The sequence below is a fragment of the Chiloscyllium punctatum genome, chromosome 42 (genome assembly GCF_047496795.1).
Source record: "Chiloscyllium punctatum isolate Juve2018m chromosome 42, sChiPun1.3, whole genome shotgun sequence".
Lineage (NCBI taxonomy): Eukaryota > Metazoa > Chordata > Chondrichthyes > Orectolobiformes > Hemiscylliidae > Chiloscyllium > Chiloscyllium punctatum.
Window position 1 is genome coordinate 1,492,705 of NC_092780.1, and position 23,171 is coordinate 1,515,875.

Consider the following 23,171-nt stretch of genomic DNA (forward strand, 5'->3'; position numbering starts at 1 on the left):
TTACCATCCATGGATGGTCTACATCATAACCATTTTTCAGGGCAATGATTTTCAGACTTTCACTTCCCTTTGTGTAACTAAGTGCTCCCTGACATCATCATTGTGCAAGCTATTTCTAGCTTTAAAATTATACCCTTTAAATTATACTACTTTAGTGACTCTCCTCACCAAAGTACAGAGTTTCTCTCCATCCAGTTTCTCTCCATGTACCATTTCATACCCTTTCAACATCTTAAATGTTTCCATTATATCTCCCCTTATTCTCCATTACTCAAGGGATTAGATGTCTAATCATGCAACCAGCCCTGATAATTTAACACTTGTGGCCTCAATGTCATTCTGGTGAATCTGTGCTGCCATCCATTCCAAGACCAGTGTATCCTTTCCAAGATAATGCAAGTAGAACTGAACATGATATCTTGGGTGGGACCTATGCTTAACTGTACTGTAACTTCCTCATAATTTTATTCCAGCCCTGCTCACATAAAGGGCAATAGTTACACAGTGTGCCTCTGTCATCGTTTCTTTTGCAATAAGGACTTTGTCTTTTAGACAATCTCGCAATCACTGCTAAAAGCCAGTATCTTGCTGTTCTTTAAAGTAGCAGGTTGAGAATCATGGTGCTGACAGTCAAAGACGCCATGTCCTTTTAACGGTGTTGAGTGGACAATATGACATAGGCCAGTTCCTGTTTAGAAGTTTAAAGTTGCCAGTAATAGTTTTACAGAATCCTGTCCTATCTGGTGTAATGAAAAAATGCATACAACTTTATAAATCAGTCATTGTGTCATGACCTCCACGTAGCACTGTAGCATCTCAGCTTTTTCCACAAGGCTCAATTTATTGTTGCTTAAAATAAATCAGAGTAAAGTTTAACCCCATGTAAGCAATTTCCGGCTTTCGTAGGATTTCTAATACAATCAGAGTGCTTGAAAGTTACATCTATGGTTAGGTGGGAGGCCCATGGAAAATCTACTGTATCAGTTTTACTGCCCTTCTAAGAATTTCATTCTGAGAAATCTGAAAAGTGAGGCTCTTGTTACACATTTGTATTGGAGGTAAATAGGTGTAAAAAGAAATGAATAATCCTTTTTTTGACAACCTTTATTATGCAAAGTATTTTAACTGCTTATTACTGTAAAAAAAAACACTCATTAAATAATTACTGAACATCAGAACAATTAGTAATCAACATTCCCAGCTAAAGTCTTTTTTCCACATGATCTCTGCCTTTCAAACTTCTCTTGAATACTCTGTGAATATCAGCTAACCTCATCCTAGGCCATGTATGAATCGCCACATGTAGGCTATGTTTTGATAGCATCACATCTATGATGTGGCCACCACTAACTTCTGGCATCTGGAATACTATGAAAGTCACCTTACCTTGCTACCCTCTCCATGCCTTAAACAGCTTTTGAAAAAAAGTTTCAATTAAGCCATCTGATCTCTGCCTATTCTTAGTTCTTTCACTTTCCTGTTCATGTCAGGGTGGTATCTTAAAGAGCAATGTCAGACTGTGGTCAGATTTGTTGCAGAATCATCTGAAAGATTCAGGAGAGGCCTATCAGGACATTGGGATCATCTTGCTCCACTTTTTATGGTTTTGCAGAGCAGCACAGTAAATTTATTGCTAGGCAGTGGCAAGTTGCCAACTAAGGTGAATTGGAGCTTGTTAAATGCTTTATTAAAAGCTAACTCACTTAATTAATATTCATCTTCCAATCTTACCAAATGTGCTAAACAAACTGGATGTTGACAGTTTTCAGCATAGAAATGAGAACAGATATCAGGAAACTGCTGGCTGCCATGAACCTCCATGTTGCTTGGCATCTTAGACAAGATCTATGGTCATTGGAAGCATACACCCCTCATCCATGGATGTTGGTATCCTCCGTTTGCCAATGCCTCATGACTACCATTGACACCTCTTCAGTCCATTGCAGGACATTTAAGAAGTACAATATTGCATTGCTGGACACACTGACAACTAGCATTAAAAAAACTATAGGTACACTTTGCTCTCAGCAACAGCACCCAGCTCACAATTGGATCAGGCTGCATCTTATGGCTGTTCAGTTGCTAGCTTAATAGTCACTCACCAGCATCTACCTGTTTGCTCATAGCATTCCTGCCATTTCATGCCATACCTATGAGCACATTGATTCTTCCTGCAGAGTCACGTTATGCTGTATTGACATGCTCTTTAGCACAGACAAGCTGCTTGTCAGTAGGGATGTGTCCAGAATGAGGCATATCTTGCTGTATAGCACTTTGGTTGTCAATCTAACACCTACAGTAGCATGTACCAGTTGCCTGCTCAGCAAACATACTGTGTGTGTATGCAGCCAAATGACCATGTCAGAAACTGGGTGGGGGCTAGTTATCAGTCCAGTCAAGTAGGGCAGTTGTTGGTTAAGGGGTCTCAATATCGTCATTAACAGGCAAAGTATTAGAGCTTCACCATGATCAATCATCAACTTGGGACATTTACAGTCAGGGAATCAGTCCAGCTGTAGTCTGGATATTGGGCATCAGCCAGTTCTGAAGGGCCAGCACCAGGCGTCAGGGAAGTTACATATTGTCATGCAGGGAGCTGAAAGTACAGCAGTCAGGTCTCTGGTCAATTATGACCACTGCACATTGAGGTCAGTCAAGATCTGACGGATTATAGTCTGGAGATCTGACCATCAATCATTAGGGAGGGTGCAGAGGGACCTGCACTGGCAGCAGGTGGCATCACTGATAACAGGGATGGGAGAGTCACGGCTTGGGGCGGGTGAGCAGAGGCATTTGTGGAAGTGGAAACAAGGATAGTGATGGCAGCTGTGTGGAGAATCAGAGGATATTGTAGGCTGCAAGGGTGGGGAAGGGGTTTATTGGCAGTGATGGCCACCATGGCCTCCATAGGGGAACTTAGAGGGAGTAGGGTGGGCCTCATTCAGATGTAATGTTGGGCTTGGAGGACAGTTGTAGGTGAAATCCAATGCAATAGGTCTCCACAAGGCTGAGAATGGGTGAAAAAGGGGTAATGTCGTGGTGTGGAGTAAAAAGGGACAAGGAGGCCCCTGGGGATGGAACGTGGTGACCAGGCAGGGTCTGGTGTGACAGTGTTCACTTTGAGCTACATTCCCTGTTCTCACTTTTCCCACTGCTCTCACAGTGAAACACAACTGGGAAAATGGCTGGGACAATGCCCAGGGCGGACAGAGTCTGTGTCAGTTTGATGTGATTCACATCTGCTGGATGTTAGGACACTGAAGTGTCTAATACTGAAGCATACGTTTGCAAACTGCAGCTACGTTTTGTTTGAATATATTTCATCTCACACGTGCAGTGCAGGCAGTGAACATGCATATGGGTCAAGTGCAGGCCCAAAGCATGCCCATTGGTATTGAACTTTCAAGGGTGCAATGGAATGAGGGGAACATCGCAGCATTATGTTGTGTGAGGATAGCCCCTAATAAATGTGATGAAGAGTGGAATGGTTGATGTGAGTCTGGGATGGGAACATAATCAGAGTGCAGCAGGCTCTCATTTTAAGTAATGTGTTGGCTTCTCAAACCAGTGCAGCATTGTCTGCAAGGTGTTGCACATGCTGCAACTAGAACAATGTGGAGCAGGTGATCGCGCTGCTGAAGATGGAGTTACATTGCTTGGACATGGTTGACAACACTGCTGTGTAATCTGGACAGAATGTGCTGCATTGACCTGGCATGATTTGCTCTGCATAAGTGGAGTAGGCAACAAAAAAATGTACTGGATGCTGAAGATTAGGAGAACAGGAGCAGTCTTTTGAGGAGAAAGATGAGGACATTGAACTATAGGATGACAGAACTCAGCTGCAATGGTTGCTACATGGTCAACAGGATTTTACTGTCACCCACATCCCGTAGGTGCAAGCTGAGTGCAGATCACCATCATGATCTGTAAAGGTCATGATGCCAGCATTTGGTTCACATTGTGGGAGCAACTGCAACCTCTCTATAATCTAACAGTGTTCCCTTTTGCTGGCTGTGAGTAAAGGTTCATGTTTAGAATTGTCCGACTGCTTGCCTTTATGTGAGCTCCCCTACTAGACAATGACAAGATGTGGATGATGTCTGGGTATTGGGAACAGAATGGTGGTAACGTAGAGAGGATGTTTATACAGGATGAAGCTAAGGACAAGTAAACTGTGTGACATGGTGGTGAAACAGTGACAAGGGTGATAGAGAATGTAAGTGAGAAGGAGTGTCAGCCAAAATATGCTGTGGGCAGTGTGCCTTCAGGGCTACTGAGACTTTACGCTGATGGTGAGGGGCAATGCTAGAATGCTAATGTTTGTCCAGGCTCATTGCAACCGCTCAAAAATGTTGCAGGTACAAGGGAAATGGTGAGTTGTTTTGGGAATGATGTGCAATAAAATAGGGATAGAATCTGAAATGAAGGGCATTATAAGGATCTGGTAGGTGGCTAATGAATCATGTTTGTAAAATACAGCGAGAAATCTCACTGGGCCTCACAGTAAGAATCCCTCTAACAATCTCAATGCAACTCACACTTAGCCAAGAAAACTAAGATTCAGCCCAATGTCTCTGAATGTCCCGAATCAAGATTGTGTATGTTTGTTTTGTTAATAATCCCTTACCCACTGTTAACATCCCCTCCCTCACCCATGTTAATGAAGCCCTTGCTCACAGCCTGTAAAACACTGCCTTGCCTACCCATTGTCATCAGCCCCGTGTCCGACTGTAATTGGCTGTTTCCTCACTGACTGTAATCATAGAACATACAGATTAGAAACAGGTGTAGGCCATTCGGCCAGTCGAGTGTGCCTGCCATTTGTTGAGATCTTGGTTAATCAGATTACTTTGCATGCCAGCCTACTTCTGATAACCATTCATTTCATGTTTATCAAAAATCTATGCAGCTTTGCCTTAAAAATATTCAAGAATCTGCTTCTAATGTATTTTGAGGGAAAGAGGTCCAAAGCCTCATGACACTTTTAAGAGTTCTCCTTATCTCTGTCATAGATGGGTAACCCTTCATATTTAAATGGTGAGCCCTTGTTCTAGAATCTTCCACAAGGGGAAGCATCCTTTCCACATGCACCCTGTCAAGACCCTGTAGGAAATTGTCATTAAATCAAGTCACCTCTTACCCTTCTAAGCTGTAGTGCATAAAAGCCAAATCTGTCAAACTTTTCCACATATGACAACTCACTGATTCCAGGTATTTGTTTAGTAGACCATCTTTGAGTTGTTCACAATACATTTACTTACTTCCTTAAATGGAGAGGCCAATATTGCAGATATGGTCTTGCCAATGCTCTATATACTTGAATGATAACCTCTTTTGTATTCAATTCCCTTCATAATAAACAATAACATTTTCCATTTACTTGCTGTAATTGAAAATTAGGCTTAACTGGGAGTCATATTGAGAATTCTGACATTACAGAGAATTAATATAACACTAACATTGTACGTTCTCATTTCACTTAATGTCAAACAAACCACATGCATCATTAAGATGCAGTGAGTAGTGGGGAGTCCTCCTAATGGAGGAGCTGGCTGAGTGTTGTCCTCCTCTAGTGGCTGGTTGGCAGCAGTGACAAAGCTTTAGTTGACCTGTTCAAGAAGCAGTCATAAACTTCTAAAAAAATAAATTACTTCAACTGATGGGACTGTAGTAATAATTAAATTTATATGTTTTCACTGTCATGAAAATGATATTAAGTGCTATCAGTAGTGTTTACTGATAAGAATGTAGAGTGTGTCGGGTGTATGTGAGAGCGCCTGTGACTTTGACCATGCACCAGAAAACAGCAGCTTCTTTCCTTTACTTTAAGGTTCTGAGAGAAAGGGCAATTTTGAGTTCCGTCTGCTCAGCTTTATATGTTGATGCTGCCTTTGTACTTTCTACGCCTACACTTGATCAGCCAGACCAGGCGGGATGGCAGCACAGCTGAGGAGACCGAAAGGCAGGTGCATCCTTTAGCAAACTACTTCTTATTGAAGTGTGAAGGTCACGCAGCATGCAAAGGTTGATTTTCAGGAGAACAAAGATTGGCCTCACAAAGCACATTTCACTTCACAGTGCCTCCGAACGGTTAGAGACATCAACAACTGAAACATTAAAATATTTTGCAACAACTGCAGTTTGCCATCATATGAGTACAATTTCCATTTGCTTACAAGTCCAGCGCACAAATTAAATAATAGTGTACTTTGGTTACTGTGTTTGTTTCAAACTATGCTTTTCTTTCTGAATTGCTTTTTGACATCCTGAGGATGTGATACAGGGCAAAGACACATGTTTGTTCCTTCAAAACACACTCTAATGCAACTGCTGTGCATGTGCTGCACCATCGAAAAAAACAGATGAAATGTCAAACTGAGTCTGTGTCTACCCTCTCAAGTGGGTGTAAAAGATTTCCTGGCACTACTTTGAACAAGAGCAGGGAGTTTTTCCCAAGGTGCTGGCCTTTTTTCATCCTTCAGTTGGTGTGACTGAACAGATTATCTGGTCATTGCTGTTTGAGAGAACTTGCTACAAGGAAATTGCCTTCTGTGTTTTTTATAGCACAAAAGTACTGAGTTCTAAGGTAACTCATTGACAATAAAGTGCTTGGAATATGTTGAGTTGCTTGAATGAAGTCCTATTGTTACAATTTTTTTCTTAGATTCAAAGCTTTTACTTGTTTACAGTGCACCTGCCCAAAACATTGTAATGCTGTTCAAATTTAGTATTTCCTGTCTTCCAAGTCAACAGGAGATCAGTGGACCATGTCCAGTTTCACAAACTTTAAATTATTTCCAACATGTTTTATTTTAGCTTCTGTATTTTCAGTTATGAGTAAGCTGGGTAGCATATCCATGTGCTGCATCTATCCTCCCTGAGAGACTCCTAGGGAAACATTTTGGGTTTTGTTTAAGATGTCCAATGTTGGAGTCACATGAGAGTACCAACCTTCCAATGTGTAGGAAAAAGTGCCAGACAATGATTTTCCATGAATTACTCAATTAGTGACCATAGGGCAAGTTATGTCTCATTAAGGATGGTGGAAAGGCTTTCAAAATTGGAGGGAAAATAGGAGGCTTATCAGTCTCAGAAGCAGCAATCCGCAGTTCATCTGTTTCCTCCTTTTAAAAAGTTTGAAATTAAAATTAGTTTCAGTGGTCAGGCCCCCATTGTTGAGGTGAACGGTCTGGTCTGCCTTAAAAAGGCCACCTCCAGGCAATTGGGCTAGTCCTGGTGACTTAAGGATTCATAGTGGACTGGAAATTTGCAACCAAGCTTTGGCAATTGGTTTCTGCAGCTTATGGGCAGGGAACCCTTCCTGCTCCTACTTGAAGGAAGTGACGCAAAGGTAAGATGATGCTAACAAACAGGCTATGTTGGTGTCTCAAACCTTAATGGCCACTTTCCTCTATGTTTTCCCCCATTGGTTGGTAAAGCATCAGCTGCTCCCACCACCGTGTCAAATTCTGAAAATTACATTGATCCAGGAAAATAATCAAGGTCTCTTTGTTTTGGATTGAGCTTCTTAACATTTATAGAACATCTTTTTGTATTTCAGACTCACCTTAAAACAGTGAACTTTCACCAAATTATTTTGATATGTAAATAATAAGGTGTTAAGTGCACAGCTTGTTCATACACTGACCTGTCTGCTCTGGATGCGAGCTTCACTCAAGTGCAGGCTACTTACTCACTGTAAAAATGTTAAAAGACACGAGCTTGGGTTAGTGTGCCAAGAACTTAACCATAGAACATTGCAGACTCTAATCAATATTAATTTAGCTATAAAGCATACTAGCTGGATATTGTAAAGTAGGCGTATCAATGTGGTATTTCATACTCATAGCTGAAAATCGGTGGGTTCCAGCATTTGCAGAAAACAAACGTAGCTACCAAGATGAAAGATTGTTCCATTCCTCAGCACTGATAGTCTTCACAGTCCATATAGCATAAATGAATATTTCCTATTCTTGTTGATTAATATCTGCCAATCAAACCACTGCATGTAATAAAACAAAGTGGATCACCACCACCTCCTTGGGGAAAGTAAGGATGAGCAATAAATGCTTGCTTTGCCAGCAATGCTCATGTCTCTGAGAATAAATTTTAAAATATTCTTGTAAGATCTATTGGATTCCTCTCTTATTTTGTTATGGCGAGATTAATGTAACCCAGATTTCCTGATGAGAAACTGCTGGAGGGGTAATGAATTAGTAGGTTTCTGATCTCACCCTTGATTTAACTTTATCTGAGTTTACTTTCCATTAAAACTTTCTTGATTGTGCACCATTATTCCTAGTGTTTTCTGAGGATCTATCAATTTCACAGCTACATGCTGACCTTTCGTGACATAATCTAACCTTGTATGAGAGTCTAGGACCAGAGGGCATAATTTCAGAATAAGGGGGTCACCCTTTTAAGGCAGAGGTGAGGAAGAATTTCTTCTGTCAGAGGGGAATGAATCCGTAGAATTGTATACAACAGAGGTAGGTGGAAGCTTGATAAGGCAAGGGGAGTAACGACAGGAAAGTAGCATTGAAGGTTATCAAATCAGCCATGATCTCTTTGAATAGTGGAGCAGACTCGGTGGACTGAATGGCCTACTTTTGCTTCCACATTTCATGGCCTTATTAAGAAGCGCGACCTCAGTTCCATAAGTATGTTGGCAACACATTCACTATTATTTCTTTCACGCCCTTCACTATATCCAAACTCAAACTTTCTGACGTGAATGAGCAGATTTTTTTCTTGTTAAATTATTTGAAGATTCAAAGCTATTTCTTCAATCACTGATCCATTCCTTAGTCATCAATTCAAACTCTCCCTGGTGACTAAGGATGAATTACACTGTTTGTAGCCTTATTGTCATATTTGACTTAAATGAGATTCTGACATACCCATGCCATCTTTAAAGTGCTTATTTCCACTTCCATAACATTGTCTGATTCTATCCCTGTGTTCACTCATTTGTTGTTGAAACCCTCATCCAAACTTTTGTTATATACACATAACTTCTACACTTTGCTGTCTGACCTATCTACCACCCCTTCAGAAAGCCATAGTTAAAAAAGCTTTGCTGCTTGCCTACCTTCTAACTCAGAACAAATCCTCTTCAGCAATTATCCCTGTCCTTACTGATCTAAGTTGTCCCACAGTGACAAAGTGCCTCAATTTTAGAACCTCTTACCCTTGTTTACAGATTTATTTATGGCCATGTTCCCCCTCTTTAAAATTTTCCAGCTGTACACTAATAAGATCAAAAGAAGTAGGAACACGGCAGGCGATTTGGCCTCTCAAGGCTGCTCTATCATTAAACATGACCATAGTTGATTCAGCATTTTCTCATGCCCACTTTCTTGTGTTTTCCTTGTGAACTTAGATTCTTGATCAATTGTGGATTCAGTCAATCTCTGCTTTAAATAAACACAAGAACACTTTCCCTACAGCTATGGCAGTAAGTTTGAAAGACAGTAACCTTCAGAGAAGAAAATTCTCTTCACCTCGGTCTTAATTGGTGCCTCTTTATCCTGAGACTGTGCTGTCCGTTCTAGATTCTTCCATGAAAGGAAACATCTGCTCAGCATTTACCCTGTTAGGCTCCTTAAGAATCCCATATGTTTCAATGAGATCACCTCTCATTCTTGTAAACTCCAGTGAATAGAGTCCCAACTTGTTCAGCCTTTGCTCGTAAGACGATCCCTCCAACCGAGGGATCTTCCTAGCAAACCTTCTTTCAATTTCCTCCAGTGAAATGATCTCATTCCTTAAATAGGGGGACCAAAACAGCTCACAGTACTCCAGATGTGGTCTCACCAGTTCAGTTGCTGTAAGAGTTCCCCATTCTTACACTCTAACCCCCTTGAAATAAAGGCCAGCATTCCATTTGCCTTCCTGATTACCTGCTGTGCTAGCTTTCTGTGTTTCATGCAGATGTGTCCTCAAGTCCCTTTGCAGCTTTCTGCAGTTTTTCTCCATTTAATTAAGACTCTATTCTTCCTTCCAAAATGAACAACTTTACAATTTCCCACATTAGAACTCATTTGCCAACTTTTTGCCCAGTGTATTATCTGTCTATAAATTTCACAATTGCTTTTCCACCTATTTATGTGTCATCTACAAATTTAGCAACAGTACATTTTGCTTCCTTTCTCCAAGTGTTTCATATATATTTTAAACAGTCAGCACTGATTTCTGAGGAACCTTGCTCATTACCAAGCTGAAAAAGAAACCCTTATCACACTTGTCGTTTCTTGCCCTTTAGCCAATAATCTATTCTCTCCCATATTCTTTAGTATTAATGGGATGGTCAAAGTATCTTCCCTGTAAAGGTAGATTCAAAATATCTGTAAACTCCTCTGCCATTTCCTGTTTCATACAACTATCTCCCAGATTCATTTTCTAAGGAACTTATGTTCATTTTGACCTCTTCCTTCCATTTTATATATTTAAAGGAGCACTTATTGTCAGTTTTTATATGCCTAGCCAGTTTGCCCTCATAGTTTATTTTCTCCATTTTTATTATCTTTTTAGTCCTTCTTTACTGGATTCTGAAGTTATCCCAGTCTTTGGGGCTATCACTAACTTACCTGTTTATATGCTTTTGCTTTCAACTTTATACTCTCCTTAACTTCCTTAATTAACCATGGTTGGTTTATCCGTCTCTTAGAATCTTTCCAACTTGCTGTGATATGTTTTTGCTGAGAGTCAAGTATTATCTCCTTAAATGTCTGTCACTGCTTGCTTACTGCCTTTCCTGGTATTCTACCTGTCCAGTCCTCTTTAGTTAACTCCTTTTCTTATTTCATTGTTCATTTCATTTAAGTTAAACACAATTGTTTCTGATCCAAGTTTCTCACTCTCAAACTGAATATTAAAGTCTGTCATGTTACGGTCACTACTTCCTCACATCTGTTCCTCTGAGGTCATTTGTACTGCCTATACCCATTACCAGATCTAGGAAAGCCTGTTCCCTAGTTAGCTCCATCAACATTGCTGTGGGAAACTATCCCCATTACACTCTATGAATTCACTGTCATCGCTACCCTTTCCAACTTAATTGACCTACAATATGAAGATTAAAGTCACCAATAGTTATTGCTCTATTCTTTTTACATGCTCCTGTTATTTAATGATATATAGCCTTTCCAACAGCGTGGCAACTGTTTGGAGCTCTGTACACTATTTCTTCCACTGTTGGAATTTTGCGTGCATTTCTGGTCTCCTTCCTATCGGAAAGATGTTGTGAAACTTGAAAGGGTTCAGCAAAGATTTACAAGGAAGTTGCCAGGGTTGGAGGATTTGAGCTATAAGGAGAGGTTAAATAGGCTAGTGGGTGACCTTATAGAGGTTTACAAAATCATGAGGGGCATGGATGGGGTAAATAGACAAGTTCTTTTCCCTAGGGTGGGGGAGACTAGAACTAGAGGGCATAGGTTTAGGGTGAGAGGGGAAAGATATAAAAGAGACCTCAGGGGCAACGTTTTCACACAGAGGGTGGTACGTGTATGGAATGAGCTGCCAGAAGAATTGGTGGAGGCTGGTACAATTGCAACATTTAAAAGGCATTTGGATGGGTATATGAGCAGGAAGGGTTGGGAGGGATATGGGCCGGGTGCTGGCAGGTAGGACTAGATTGGGCTGGGATATCTGGTCGGCATGGACAAGTTGCTATGAATGGTCTGTTTCTGTGCTGTACATCTCTATGACTTTATGGCTGATGAAATTCAGCATGAGCAAGTGCGAGGTCTTATGCTTTGGAAAAATGAATACAGGCATGGACTATTTTCTAAACAGTGAGAAAATTCATAAAGCCAAAGTACAAAGGGATCTGGGAGTGCTAGTCCAGGATTCTCTAAAGGTTGACTTGCAGGTTGAGTCTGTGGTTAAGAAAGCAGATGTAATGTTATCATTTATCTCAAGAGGGTTGGAATATAAAAGCAGTGATGTGCTACTGAGACTTTATAAAGCTCTAGTTAGATCCCATTTAGAAGACTGAGTCCACTCTTGGGCCCCACATCTCAAGAAGGACATATTGGCACTGGAGCCTGTCCAATGGAGATTCACACAGATGATCCCTGGAATGGTAGGCCTAACATACGATGAATGGCTGAGGAGCCTGGGATTGTATTCATTAGAGTTTAGAAGGTTGAGGGGAGGTCTAATAGAAACTTACAAGATAATGCATGGCTTAGAAAGGGTGGACCCTGGGAATTTGTTTCCATTAGGTGGGGAGACTAGGACCGTGAGGGTCACTTTAGAATAAGGAAATGAGGAGACATTTCTTCAGCCAGTGAGTAGTGGGCCTGTGGAATTCATTGCCATGGAGCACAGTGGAGGCCAGGACGTTAAATGCCTTCAAGGTAGAGATTGATAAGTTCTTGATCTTGCAAGGAATGAAGGGCTACGGGGAGGGTGCGGATCAGTGGAGTTGAAATGTCCATCAGTCCATGACTGAATGGCGGAGTGGACTCGATGGCTGAATGGCCTTACTTCCACTCCTATGTCTCATGGTCTTATGGCCCTGGGCACTGGAAATGTACCCAGCTTGCCCCACAGTGCAAAGGGAGCAGACCGCGGCTTTGAGCGAGCTCACCTGTCATGACTTACCCTTTTGGATGAAACCTTTAGAGGTGACCCCAATCCAAATGCTTCTGAAATTATACTAAACCTGTTCTCTAATTAGCTACCTTCAAATGTGTACCTCTGATCACTGAATTGTTCCAAGGGCCCTCTTCTGGCACAATGACAGTGTCCCAACCCCTAGATTGGGAGACCTGGGTTCCAGTCTCCCCTGCTGTCATAACATCTCTGAACAGGTTGATTAGAAAATAAGGTTTAAAAGTTTTTTTTTTGAATTGTTCCAATTCTGACCTTTTCAGCATCCCTGGTCTTAATTGCACCTGCATTGGTGAAACCCCCTCAGCTGCCTGGACCATAAACTCTAGAATTTACTCCCTCGCCTTTCTCCCCTTTCCTTCTCTTACCTCCTTAAAGAAGCTCCTTAAAGCCAACATTTTAGGTCAAGCTGTTGGTCATTTACCCTGACATCTCCTTACAAAACTCAGTGTTTGAAATGAATAGGAACATTTGCTATATTAAAAGCTCTATATAAATGCAAGTTGTTATGGAAGAATTAGAGTGGATCAGAAACAGAGACACTGAAGAGTACACTATTTATTTTAATTGTCTGTGTACTTAGGCTTGAGAGATCTGTTAGCATTTTATAATATCCTAAAGTAAAAGCAAAATACTGTAGAGGCTGTAAATTGGAAATAAAAGCAGAAAGTGCTGGAAAAGCTCAGCAGATCTGGCAGCATATGTGGAGAGAGAGAAACAGAGTTAATGTTTCAAGTCCAGTATGACTAACATAACATTGATATTGTAGCCTGCTCCTTTGCAATATTTTATAATACCCTACTTTTATCTTGGGCATTTTTAATGCCAATATTCTGCCCTTTGCTACTCTGTATTCCTCAGCACATTCCACAGGTGCTGCACATTCTGTGTCACCTTACCAAAATGACCTTTAGAAATACAGACGTCTTTACATTGTCAGATTTTGGACCAGAGTTGTTTGAGGGAGAGAAAGGTAGAAGGAATTGCAGCTAAACTCTAACTTGTCAACACTGAATGTTCATGTTTAGATTAGATTAGATTCCTTACAGTGTGGAAACAGGCCCTTCGGCCCAACAAGTCCACACTGACCCTCCGAAGAGCAACCCACCCAGACCCATTCCCCTACATTTACCCCTTCACCTTACATTGCAGGCAATTTAGCATGGCCAATTCACCTAACCTGCACATTTTTGGACTGTGGGAGAAAACCGGAGCACCTGGAGAAAACCCACACAGACATGGGGAGAATGTGCAAACTCCTCACAGACAGTTGCTTGAGGCGGGAATTGTGAGGCAGCAGTGCTAACCACTGTGCCACCGTGCTGCCAACAATTCTGGCATGGGAGATGAGACAAATCAGGAGTACGAGCTACAATTAACTTTTACAAACTCAATTGAAGAAAACCTAGGTCACTTTTGGGACCTTCCTTTAACACATAATTTATTCAGTGTATAATTAAGTTTTCCTGTCAGTCTCTTAACTTCTTAAGATATTACGACTGTGTTCTTGTTCTTCATGGGTCTTGCATTAATTCTGACAAAGAGAACAAGTTGGTAAAAACAAGGACTGCAGATGCTGGAAACCAGATTCTAGATTAGAATGATGCTGGAAAAGCGCAGCAGATCAGGCAGCCTCCAAGGAGCAGGAAAATCGACGTTTCGGGCAAAAGCCCTTCATCAGGAATAGAGGCAGAGTGCCTGCAGGGTGGGGAGCCACCCTGCAGGCTTTCTGCCTCTATTCCTGATGAAGGGCTTTTGCCCGAAACGTCGATTTTCCTGCTCCTTGGAGGCTGCCTGAACTGCTGTGCTTTTCCAGCACCGCTCTAATCTAGAAAGAAACAAGTTGCTGGGTGACTGCACACTCCCAGGTTTGCACTGACATTGCTCCAGAAAACGGCCAAGATTCCTTAACGAGCCACTAGGAATTGACTGATGTAGTTTCACCTTGGTCTTCATTCAGGATAATCCACAGCAACACAGCTGAAGCGAGTAATTCCATGTGGAGAAGTTGAGCATTGTCCTCTGTTGCCTTGGGACTGTGCACCATTGAATGTGCACTGCATTATTGTGTTGACTAGCCTGTCCTTTTATATGTCACTTAGCTACACTTCTGTTTATAACCAGTGGGGATGACTAATGATTGTTTTACGACATCCTCGTGAAGATGTTCATACAATAGAATTGGATTGAGAATGTGATGTTAAATTAGTCATTGTCCTGTTCAGGTTAGCAGATGGTGGAAACTTTAATTCAACCAACTAGGCATGATTGGAATTCACAAACAAGAAGTGAAATACCATAGTCTAAATTCATTGCAGAACAAAGTCCTCTTTAGGACTGTTTGTTTAATTGAAATTAAGATGAATATTCAGAATACTAATATACTGCTTACATTTTTCCAGTCTACCTTTCACTTGCTGGACATTGTAAAATCACAATGGCTCAGATTAAAGGTTGAATCAGTTTATTGTAATTGTTAAAGGGTACTCTTCTACCAGAGGATTTGCTGTTTGTCCTGCGCATCCTCTGTAGCTCATCTGCACCACTTTGTGATGCCCCTAAGTCTCGGTTGACCACTCTTTCTGCTGTCCTCCACATTGCCCTTGAGAGCAGAGATCTCTGTAGCTCTGTTCAAATGACCCAACCACTGACATTTACTTTTCAAGTGCCTCTTTGTTTATCTTATGGTCTGTAACTAGAATTTTAAATCTACATCTTAGCAGCCATATTTCAAAGGCCTCTATTTTTTCCTTAGCTGTTTACTTATTACCCAGGTTTTTGAGGCACACAGCAAAATGGATAGCTTATGATACCTTATATATATTTTCCTTGTTACAAGCTTGAATTTTCTTGTGAACACATCCTTCACCTTCACCAAGTTTTTATGCCTATCTGTATCCTTCTTCAACACCTTCAGTTACATTTTGTCTTAATTAAATGGAGTAATTATTACTAATTTAATTGTTTTGTGACGGTTTTAAGTTTTTTATTGAGAAATTAATATTATTAAAAAGGAGTAAGTATATTTTGACACAATATTATTCTCTAAGATTGAACTAACAGTCATGTTATTGTATGTCGTACAGCAGATGCAGTAAAACCTGATTATGATGAAAGTGAACAAGCTCTTGCTCTAAGGGAGGAAGGGTGTCATGCTGAAGAATTTGGAGGAACCAACAACAACCTGCTGGAAAATGAAAACTATGACGGGGATCATTTCAACAATCGACCAACTTCAGCCGATGGTATTAGAGCATCTAATGGAAAACTGACATGTGATATCTGTGGACTGTCATGTGTTGGGCCAAATGTCCTCATGGTACACAAGCGAAGCCACACTGGTAATTGGTGTTACTAAATTTACAGTACAAGACAATAATCCATGCATTTTACAGTGGAACCAATTTAAATGCATAACATTTAAACAAATATCACACTTCAGTGCTATTTTAGTTAATATATAATTGTTTTATCTCTTGCATACAGGGCTTTTTAACCTGTAATATGTTTTATGAATGCTTAAATGTTGAGGGTGGGATGAGAGAGAGAGTTTGAGCTTCGCATTCTCTATAGGCATTGTCAGTACAATATTCTACTGTTTTAACCTCTACTTAGAGCATTGGTTAGCTCAGTTTGTGATGTAGAGCGATGCTAACAGCTTGGGTTCAGTTCCCACACCAGCTATGGTAACCATGAAGGATTCTCCTTGTCACCCTTTTTGCTCACCTGAGACATAATGACTGTCGGGTTAAACCACCATCATTTGTGTCTCTCTAATGAGACAGCAGCACTATGGCCTGGTAGGACTAGAGCAACTTTACTGTTTACAGTGAAGTATCATAATTTTTAGTCAAAGTTGAATTTCCTGATGACAGTGCTCAATGGCTAGTGAAACGTGCACTCTTATAAATACTGTTCCATGATAGATGCATATTAAAAGATAATGTTTGAACAATCCACCAATGGAATATGTATTCTTTACTGGTGTCCTTGTCACAATTGACAATTAATCAGGTACTCATTCATTGGCCAGTGTTTGTTGTGCGTACCATGTGCACAATTGGCCAATAGGAGATATGCTTAGTGATGCCATGTGAGTGTCCAATGAGACTGTGTTGCAACAGAATGTGAACTTCATTTTCCCCTTACATTTATACAAATTGGAAGATTTGTTCATTTCTAGAAACTTAAAAGTGCAAATAATCAAATTTCCTAACAATCCAGTTGACAGGAGGACTTAAACTGAAGCTTAAGCAACTCTGAATCTATTCAGTATTTGATAATAGTTCCAAACATTGTCAATACATTTCTACAATAATATTAAATGAAGCTTAGTAAAGAAAGTAATGTGATTGAAATATTGTAAAAACCAACTGACATTTCAAATTTTCAGATGTGGACTCTAAGGAACCAGAATCTGTAGCTCACATCTTTTTCTATATAGCTGACTATAGGTTTACAGAATGGTTACAACATAGAAGAAAGCATTTTGAACTGTGGTGTCTGTACTGGCCCTCCAAAGGTGCATTTCATCCAATACCATTCCCTACCAAAATTGGTGTGATGGTAAATGTGCGGAGGAAAGCCTTAGGCTACAAGAGGGTATACATGGACTGGTCAGATAGGCTGATCAGTGACAAATGGAATTCAGTTTGGATAACTGTGAGGTGGTGCACCTGTGCAGGACAAACAAGGCAAAGGAATGCATGATGAACATTAGGACCCTGGGAAGTTCCAAAGACCAGAGGGACCTTGGTGTACATGTAAACCAGTCCCTTAAAGCATCAGGACAGGTAGATAAAGCGGTCCTGAAGATATATGCGATATTTGCCTTTATTAGCCAAGGCACAGAGTTAAACAACAGGAATGTTATGGTTGAACTATATAAAACGTTGGTAAAAACAATGACTGCAGATGCTGAAAATCAAATACTGGATTAGTGGTGCTGGAAGAGCACAGCAGTTCAGTTGCCATATATGGCTATGGACCAAGTGTTGGAAAATGGGATTAAGGGTTGTTTTCAACCTGTGTGGAAGTCATGACGGAAGGGCTGTTTTCTGTGGTAGATCTTTATGACTATAATAATCCCGTTCCTTTTTGACTGCTAAATTAAATCTGTCTTTATCAGGCATACTCTTAGACAGTGCATAGCACTTTTCTTTTTGAATGAATTGATCTGTTATTTACAACAATACCTTATTTTGGTTGTTCAGCTGCATAAGGTTTGGAAGTTCTGTCAGAAAAGGAAAAGCATTTGTGAGATTTATTTGTACACTGATGTTAATCACTTTCCCCAGTACTTTCTCAGAACATGCTGTTTAAAATTCCTTGTACTGTTGGGTATTACCTTTGGCACATGTAATTTGAGTTGAGTTGGAGATAAACCCAGGCTCTGAGGTAACTTAGTCATAAAAATCGTTGTTACAGATGTTCAGAATTCTGCCATCTAGCTGTGAGTAGTGAAAAGTAGTCACATTGAACAAGGCTGTTTGCAATTTGTAAAGCACCATTGCTAATTTTTAGGATCATTGGAGTGCTCAAAATTTATCCTTGGGATTCTAAGGATTTTTCAAGAGCCCTGGAAAATTGTGGCTATTGTTTTGTTTCTTATCTTCCAACAAGTTGGATCTCATTTTAAAACACCATTAAAATTTGAAAAGTTAGACTTTGCTGAAATGATGCCTGTTACTCAACTTTAATGTGAGCCTCATGAGACATTCATTCCTTTATGGAATAGATTGAGGAAGTCAGCAAAAAGTCCTAGCTGGAAGCTACATTAACCTGTATTGCTTTAATTATTTGCTTCAATTATACACTGCAGTGGTGAGGTCACATCTTTAAATACTGTGCACAATTTTGGTCTCTGTTTAAGGAAGGTTGTAATGAATTGGAGGTGGTTCCAAGGAGGTTCACTGGGTTAATACCTGGAATGAGTGGGTTGTCGTATGAGGAAAGATTCAACAGGCTGGACTTGTTTCCACTGGAATTTAAGGAGAAAGTGAGGATTGCAGATGCTGGAGATCAGAGCTGAAAATGTGTTGCTGGAAAAGCACAGCAGGTCAGGGAGCATCCAAGGAGCAGGAGAATCGACGTTTCGGGCATGAGCCTTTCTTCAGGAATCCTGATTCCTGAAGAAGGGCTCATGCCCAAAACGTCGATTCTCCTGCTCCTTGGATGCTGCCTGACCTGCTGCGCTTTTCCAGCAACACATTTTCAGCTCCACTGGAATTTAGAAGTGCGAGGGTTGATTTGATTGGTCTTTGTAAGATCCTGGATGGTCTTGAGAAAGCGGATGTGGAAAGGACATTTCCTGATGTCAGTGACGCCGTTTACAGGGTGCGATGCCATTTACTGGGAGCGATGCCTTAAAATTAGGGGTCATCCTTCAATTGCGGAGATAAGTAGAAATGTTTTCTCAGCGGGTTGTGAGACTTTGGAATTCCTTTCCCTCCTTCCTGGAGGAAGGATTATTGAGTACTTTTAAAGCAGAGAGAGAGATTCTTGTTAGCCAGGGGACTTGAAGGTTGTCTGGAATGGATGGGAATGTGGAACTTGGAACACAGCAGATCAGCTAAGAGAATAGAGTGGCGGAACAGGCTTGACAGCCAGAATGGCCTATTCCTAATTTGTACATGCAATATAGTTCAAGTTGTTCAGTGCCAAATACATGCTCCTGGCCATCACTTTAAATTTTAATAGAGGATTCATGTTTAACATTCACATAGCATGTCACAGATGTGTCAGGTGCTCAGGAACACGTTCATTGTATTTTAACCGTAGACAGGTGGGAAATCAGGAGCAACTGCTGAAACTACCTTTAGTAGCTGGCCAGCAGCTATTTCTCTCACATTTTTGAGTTTTCTTTGTTTTTCATGATTTGCAGGAGCTGGTGTTGAACTGGGGTGGACAAAGTTAAAAATCACGCAACACCAGGTTACAGTTCAATAGGTTTATTGGAAGCACGAGCTTTCGGAGCGCTGCTTCTTCATCAGGCTGTTGTAGCAGTGCTTTAAAAGCTAGCACTTCCAAATAAACCTGTTGGACTATAACCTGGTGTTGTGTGATTTTTATCTTTGTTTTTCATGAAAGACTTTAGCACAAGGGGGTACTGTGATCTTGTGATACGCTCTAGAGCAATCTGTTCCTCACCATACCAACCCCCTCCTCGCCAAAATTACATGAATGCTTTTGTATGTGATATGGATGAACTGCTTAAATTGTTAATTGTTTCTTCAATCTCTTGCTTTTGCAGGTGAGCGGCCATTTCATTGTAATCAGTGTGGAGCATCCTTTACTCAGAAAGGCAATCTTTTGCGCCACATAAAGCTTCATACTGGTGAGAAGCCGTTCAAATGTCACCTTTGTAATTACGCCTGTCGACGCAGAGACGCTCTGTCAGGTCACCTGCGTACACATTCCAGTAAGTTGATCAGTGAATTCAATTATTTAGCGTCATCAAAATTTTGACATTGTTTCAGATCGAGTTCCAAGAAGTATGAGTAAAGGTCATGATTTGCATGCAAGCTTCATTTGAGGAAATAGGCCAGAAGATATCAAACTATTTCATATTTATAAAATTATAATTTCAAGGAGATATGTAAAATGTTTGTCAGAACAGTAAATTTCAGTGATTTTATTTTGTTGACTGCCTGCCAGGTTTGTTTGGAAAATGCTGATTAAAGTTCTGTTTCTCTGCAGTGATGTAGGACTCATCAAAAGAAACAGAAAATGTTATTAATGATGACCTATTGAATGTTTGACTTTATGTTTAGTTTTTTTTTCAGAGTAATTTGCAATGACCTTTACAACCTGTTCTACTTGTATAGATCAACTTTGAATGTTTCAAAAGTTATCCAGTTTCTCATTATCTTCATGTGATTATTGTGGACAAGGAAGACTACGCAGTTCATTATGATCTGTCCATCTGAAAAGACTAAGTTGCTCCCAATGCACAATCCAATTGCTCTTCAATTATTTCAGAGCATTTACTTCCACTCTCCTAACTGAAAGTCAATTTATTTCCTCATAGCTTAGCACATCTACCACTAGAAATCAGGCAGGTTCATTTTTGTACTTTAATTTCTCACTTTTGCCTGGTTGACCAAGTTGAATTCAGTGCAATAAAACTATAGCTTCTGCAACTTCCTGAACAATTAACTCTGACTTCCAGCATCTGCAGTCCTTACTGTCTCCTAGTCAATGAAACTATATACTTTGGTCAGGACTTGGACTTGTGAACTTTAACATTCTGATAGCTTTCTTCAGAACTGATGAAGAGTCATTGGATTTGAAACGTTAATTCTGCTTTCTTTCCCCAACAATGCTGCCAGACCTGCTGAATTTTGCCAGCAATTTCTGTTTTTGTTTCAGATCTCCAGCATCTGCAGTTCTTTGTTTTATTTTACTTGTAAAGCTGTGCCAGATCAAAAACAATTTCCCAGAAATATGCCAGAAAGGGGCCAATCTGTATTATAACTAAGCCATCCGTTACCACTCTGTGCCATATTACTGATCAGACAGTGCTGTTGGTGGACATTTTGTGAAATATCAATTACTTGTTCCCATCTCAACATCACATTCTCCTGCCTTTGTATTGATGATCAATGCCTTTTCACTGAGTCTCAAATGATACTTGTTGCAAATCAATATACCATTTGTATGAAAATTGCCTTAATGTTATAACATTGTTGGACATTGGGACCGGTTCTGGGGAAGGTGGGACTATTACAAAAGGGATGGTCTACATCTAAACCACCGGAACCAATGTCCTTGGGGGAGTTTTTGCTACTGCTGTTGGGGAGGTTTTAAACTAACGTGGCAGGGGACTGGGAACCAGAAGAGAAAACAAGTAGGCAGCAAGGTGAAGACTGCAGACTGTAAGAATTATGAAGATAGCATTAATAAAGGGAAGAATAGGCAGAGAGCAGGTGAACACAAAAGAACTGGTGGCCTGAAGTGCATCTACTTTAATGCAAGGAGTATAGTGTGTAAGGCAGATGAACTTAGGGCTTGAATTGATGCCTAAGAGTATGACATTATTGCCATCACAGAGACTTGGTTGAAGGAAGGGCATGATGATTGGCAACTAAACGTTCCAGGACATAGAAGTATAGACGTTTCAGACAGGACAGGGAGGGAAGTAAAAGAGGGGGTGGAGTTTCATTGCTGGTCAGGGATGATATCACGGCTGTGCTAAAGGAGGACACTATGGTAGTCTTGGGTAGTGAGGCATTATGGGTGGAGCTGAGAAATAAGAAGGGTGCAGTTACATTGTTGGGGGCTGTATTACAGACCTCCCAACAGTGAGTGTGAGGTAGAAGAACAAATAGGTAAGCAGATTATGAATAGATGTAGAGGCAATAGGGTAGTGGTGATGGGAGATTTTAATTTTCCCAACATTGACTGGGATACACTTAGTGTCAGAGGTCTGGATGGAATAGAATTTGTACGAAGCATCCAGGAGAGTTTTCTAAAGCAGTATATCAATAGTCCGACGAGGGAAGGGGTCATATTGGACCTGGTACTGGGGAATGAGCCAGGACAAGTGGTAGAAGTTGTGTTGCAAGATTTCTTTGGGAACAGTGACCACAATTCTGTAAGTTTTATAATACTCGTAGATAAAGAAGAGAGTGGTCCTAAGGGAAAAGTGCTAAACTGGGCCAAGGCCAATTATATCAAAATTAGGCTGGAGCTGGGAAATGTGGATTGGACATAGCTATTTGAAGGGAAGTCTACATTCGAGATGTGGGAGGTTTCAAAGATAGGTTAAAGATAGTGCAGGATAGGCATGTCCTGTTGAAGGCAAAGGATAAGAAGGGCAAGATTCGTGAACCGTGGATGACAGGAGAAATTTTACGACTAGCCAAGAGGAAAAGGGGAGCATACATAATGTCGAGGCAGCTAAGAACAGAACGAGCCCTGGAGGAATATCGGAAGAGTAGGACAAGTCTAAAACAAGGAATCAAGCGGGCTGAAAGGGATCATGAAATTATTTTAGCTAGCAGAATTAAGAAAATCCCAAAGCATTTTATTCTTATATAAGAAGCAAGTGGGTAACTAGAGAAAGGATTGGTCCACTAAAAGATAATGAAGGAAGGCTGTGTATTGAACCTGAGAGAATGGGTGAGATTCTGAATGATTACTTTGCATCAGTGTTCACTGAGGAGAGGAACATGATGAATGTTGAGATTTGAGATAGAAGTTTGATTAGTCTGGATCATGTTGGCATAAGTAGGGAAAATGTAATGGGTAGGCTAGAGGTTATTAAGGTGGAAAAATCCCCAGGACTGGATGGGCTCTATCCCATGTTGCTGAGGGAAGAGAGAGAGGAAATAGCTGGGGCCCTGACAGATACCTTTGTGGCATCCATAAATACAGGTGAGGTGCCAGAGGATTGGAAGGTTGCTCATGTTGTCCCCCTGTACAAGAAGGGTAGTAAGGATATTCCTGGTAACTACAGGCCAGTGAGCCTGATGCCAGTGGTGGGGAAGTTGCTGGAGAGGGTACTGAGAGATAGGATCTATTTATATTTGGAAAGGAGTGAGCTTATC

At 40.7% G+C, this 23,171-nt stretch overlaps 1 protein-coding gene across 2 annotated transcripts in view; it reads left to right on the forward strand.

The window, feature by feature from the left end:
* LOC140465621 (zinc finger protein Aiolos-like) overlaps positions 1 to 23,171 on the forward strand; it is a 230,776-nt gene that overhangs the window by 121,083 nt on the left and 86,522 nt on the right. Inside the window, exons 4-5 of one of the 2 annotated variants that reach the window (XM_072561175.1) lie at positions 15,708 to 15,962; positions 19,874 to 20,041. In XM_072561175.1, the coding sequence (XP_072417276.1) occupies positions 15,708 to 15,962; positions 19,874 to 20,041 (423 nt within the window). The remainder of the gene's footprint in view (positions 1 to 15,707; positions 15,963 to 19,873; positions 20,042 to 23,171) is intronic. The other variant, XM_072561176.1, reaches the window with a different exon arrangement.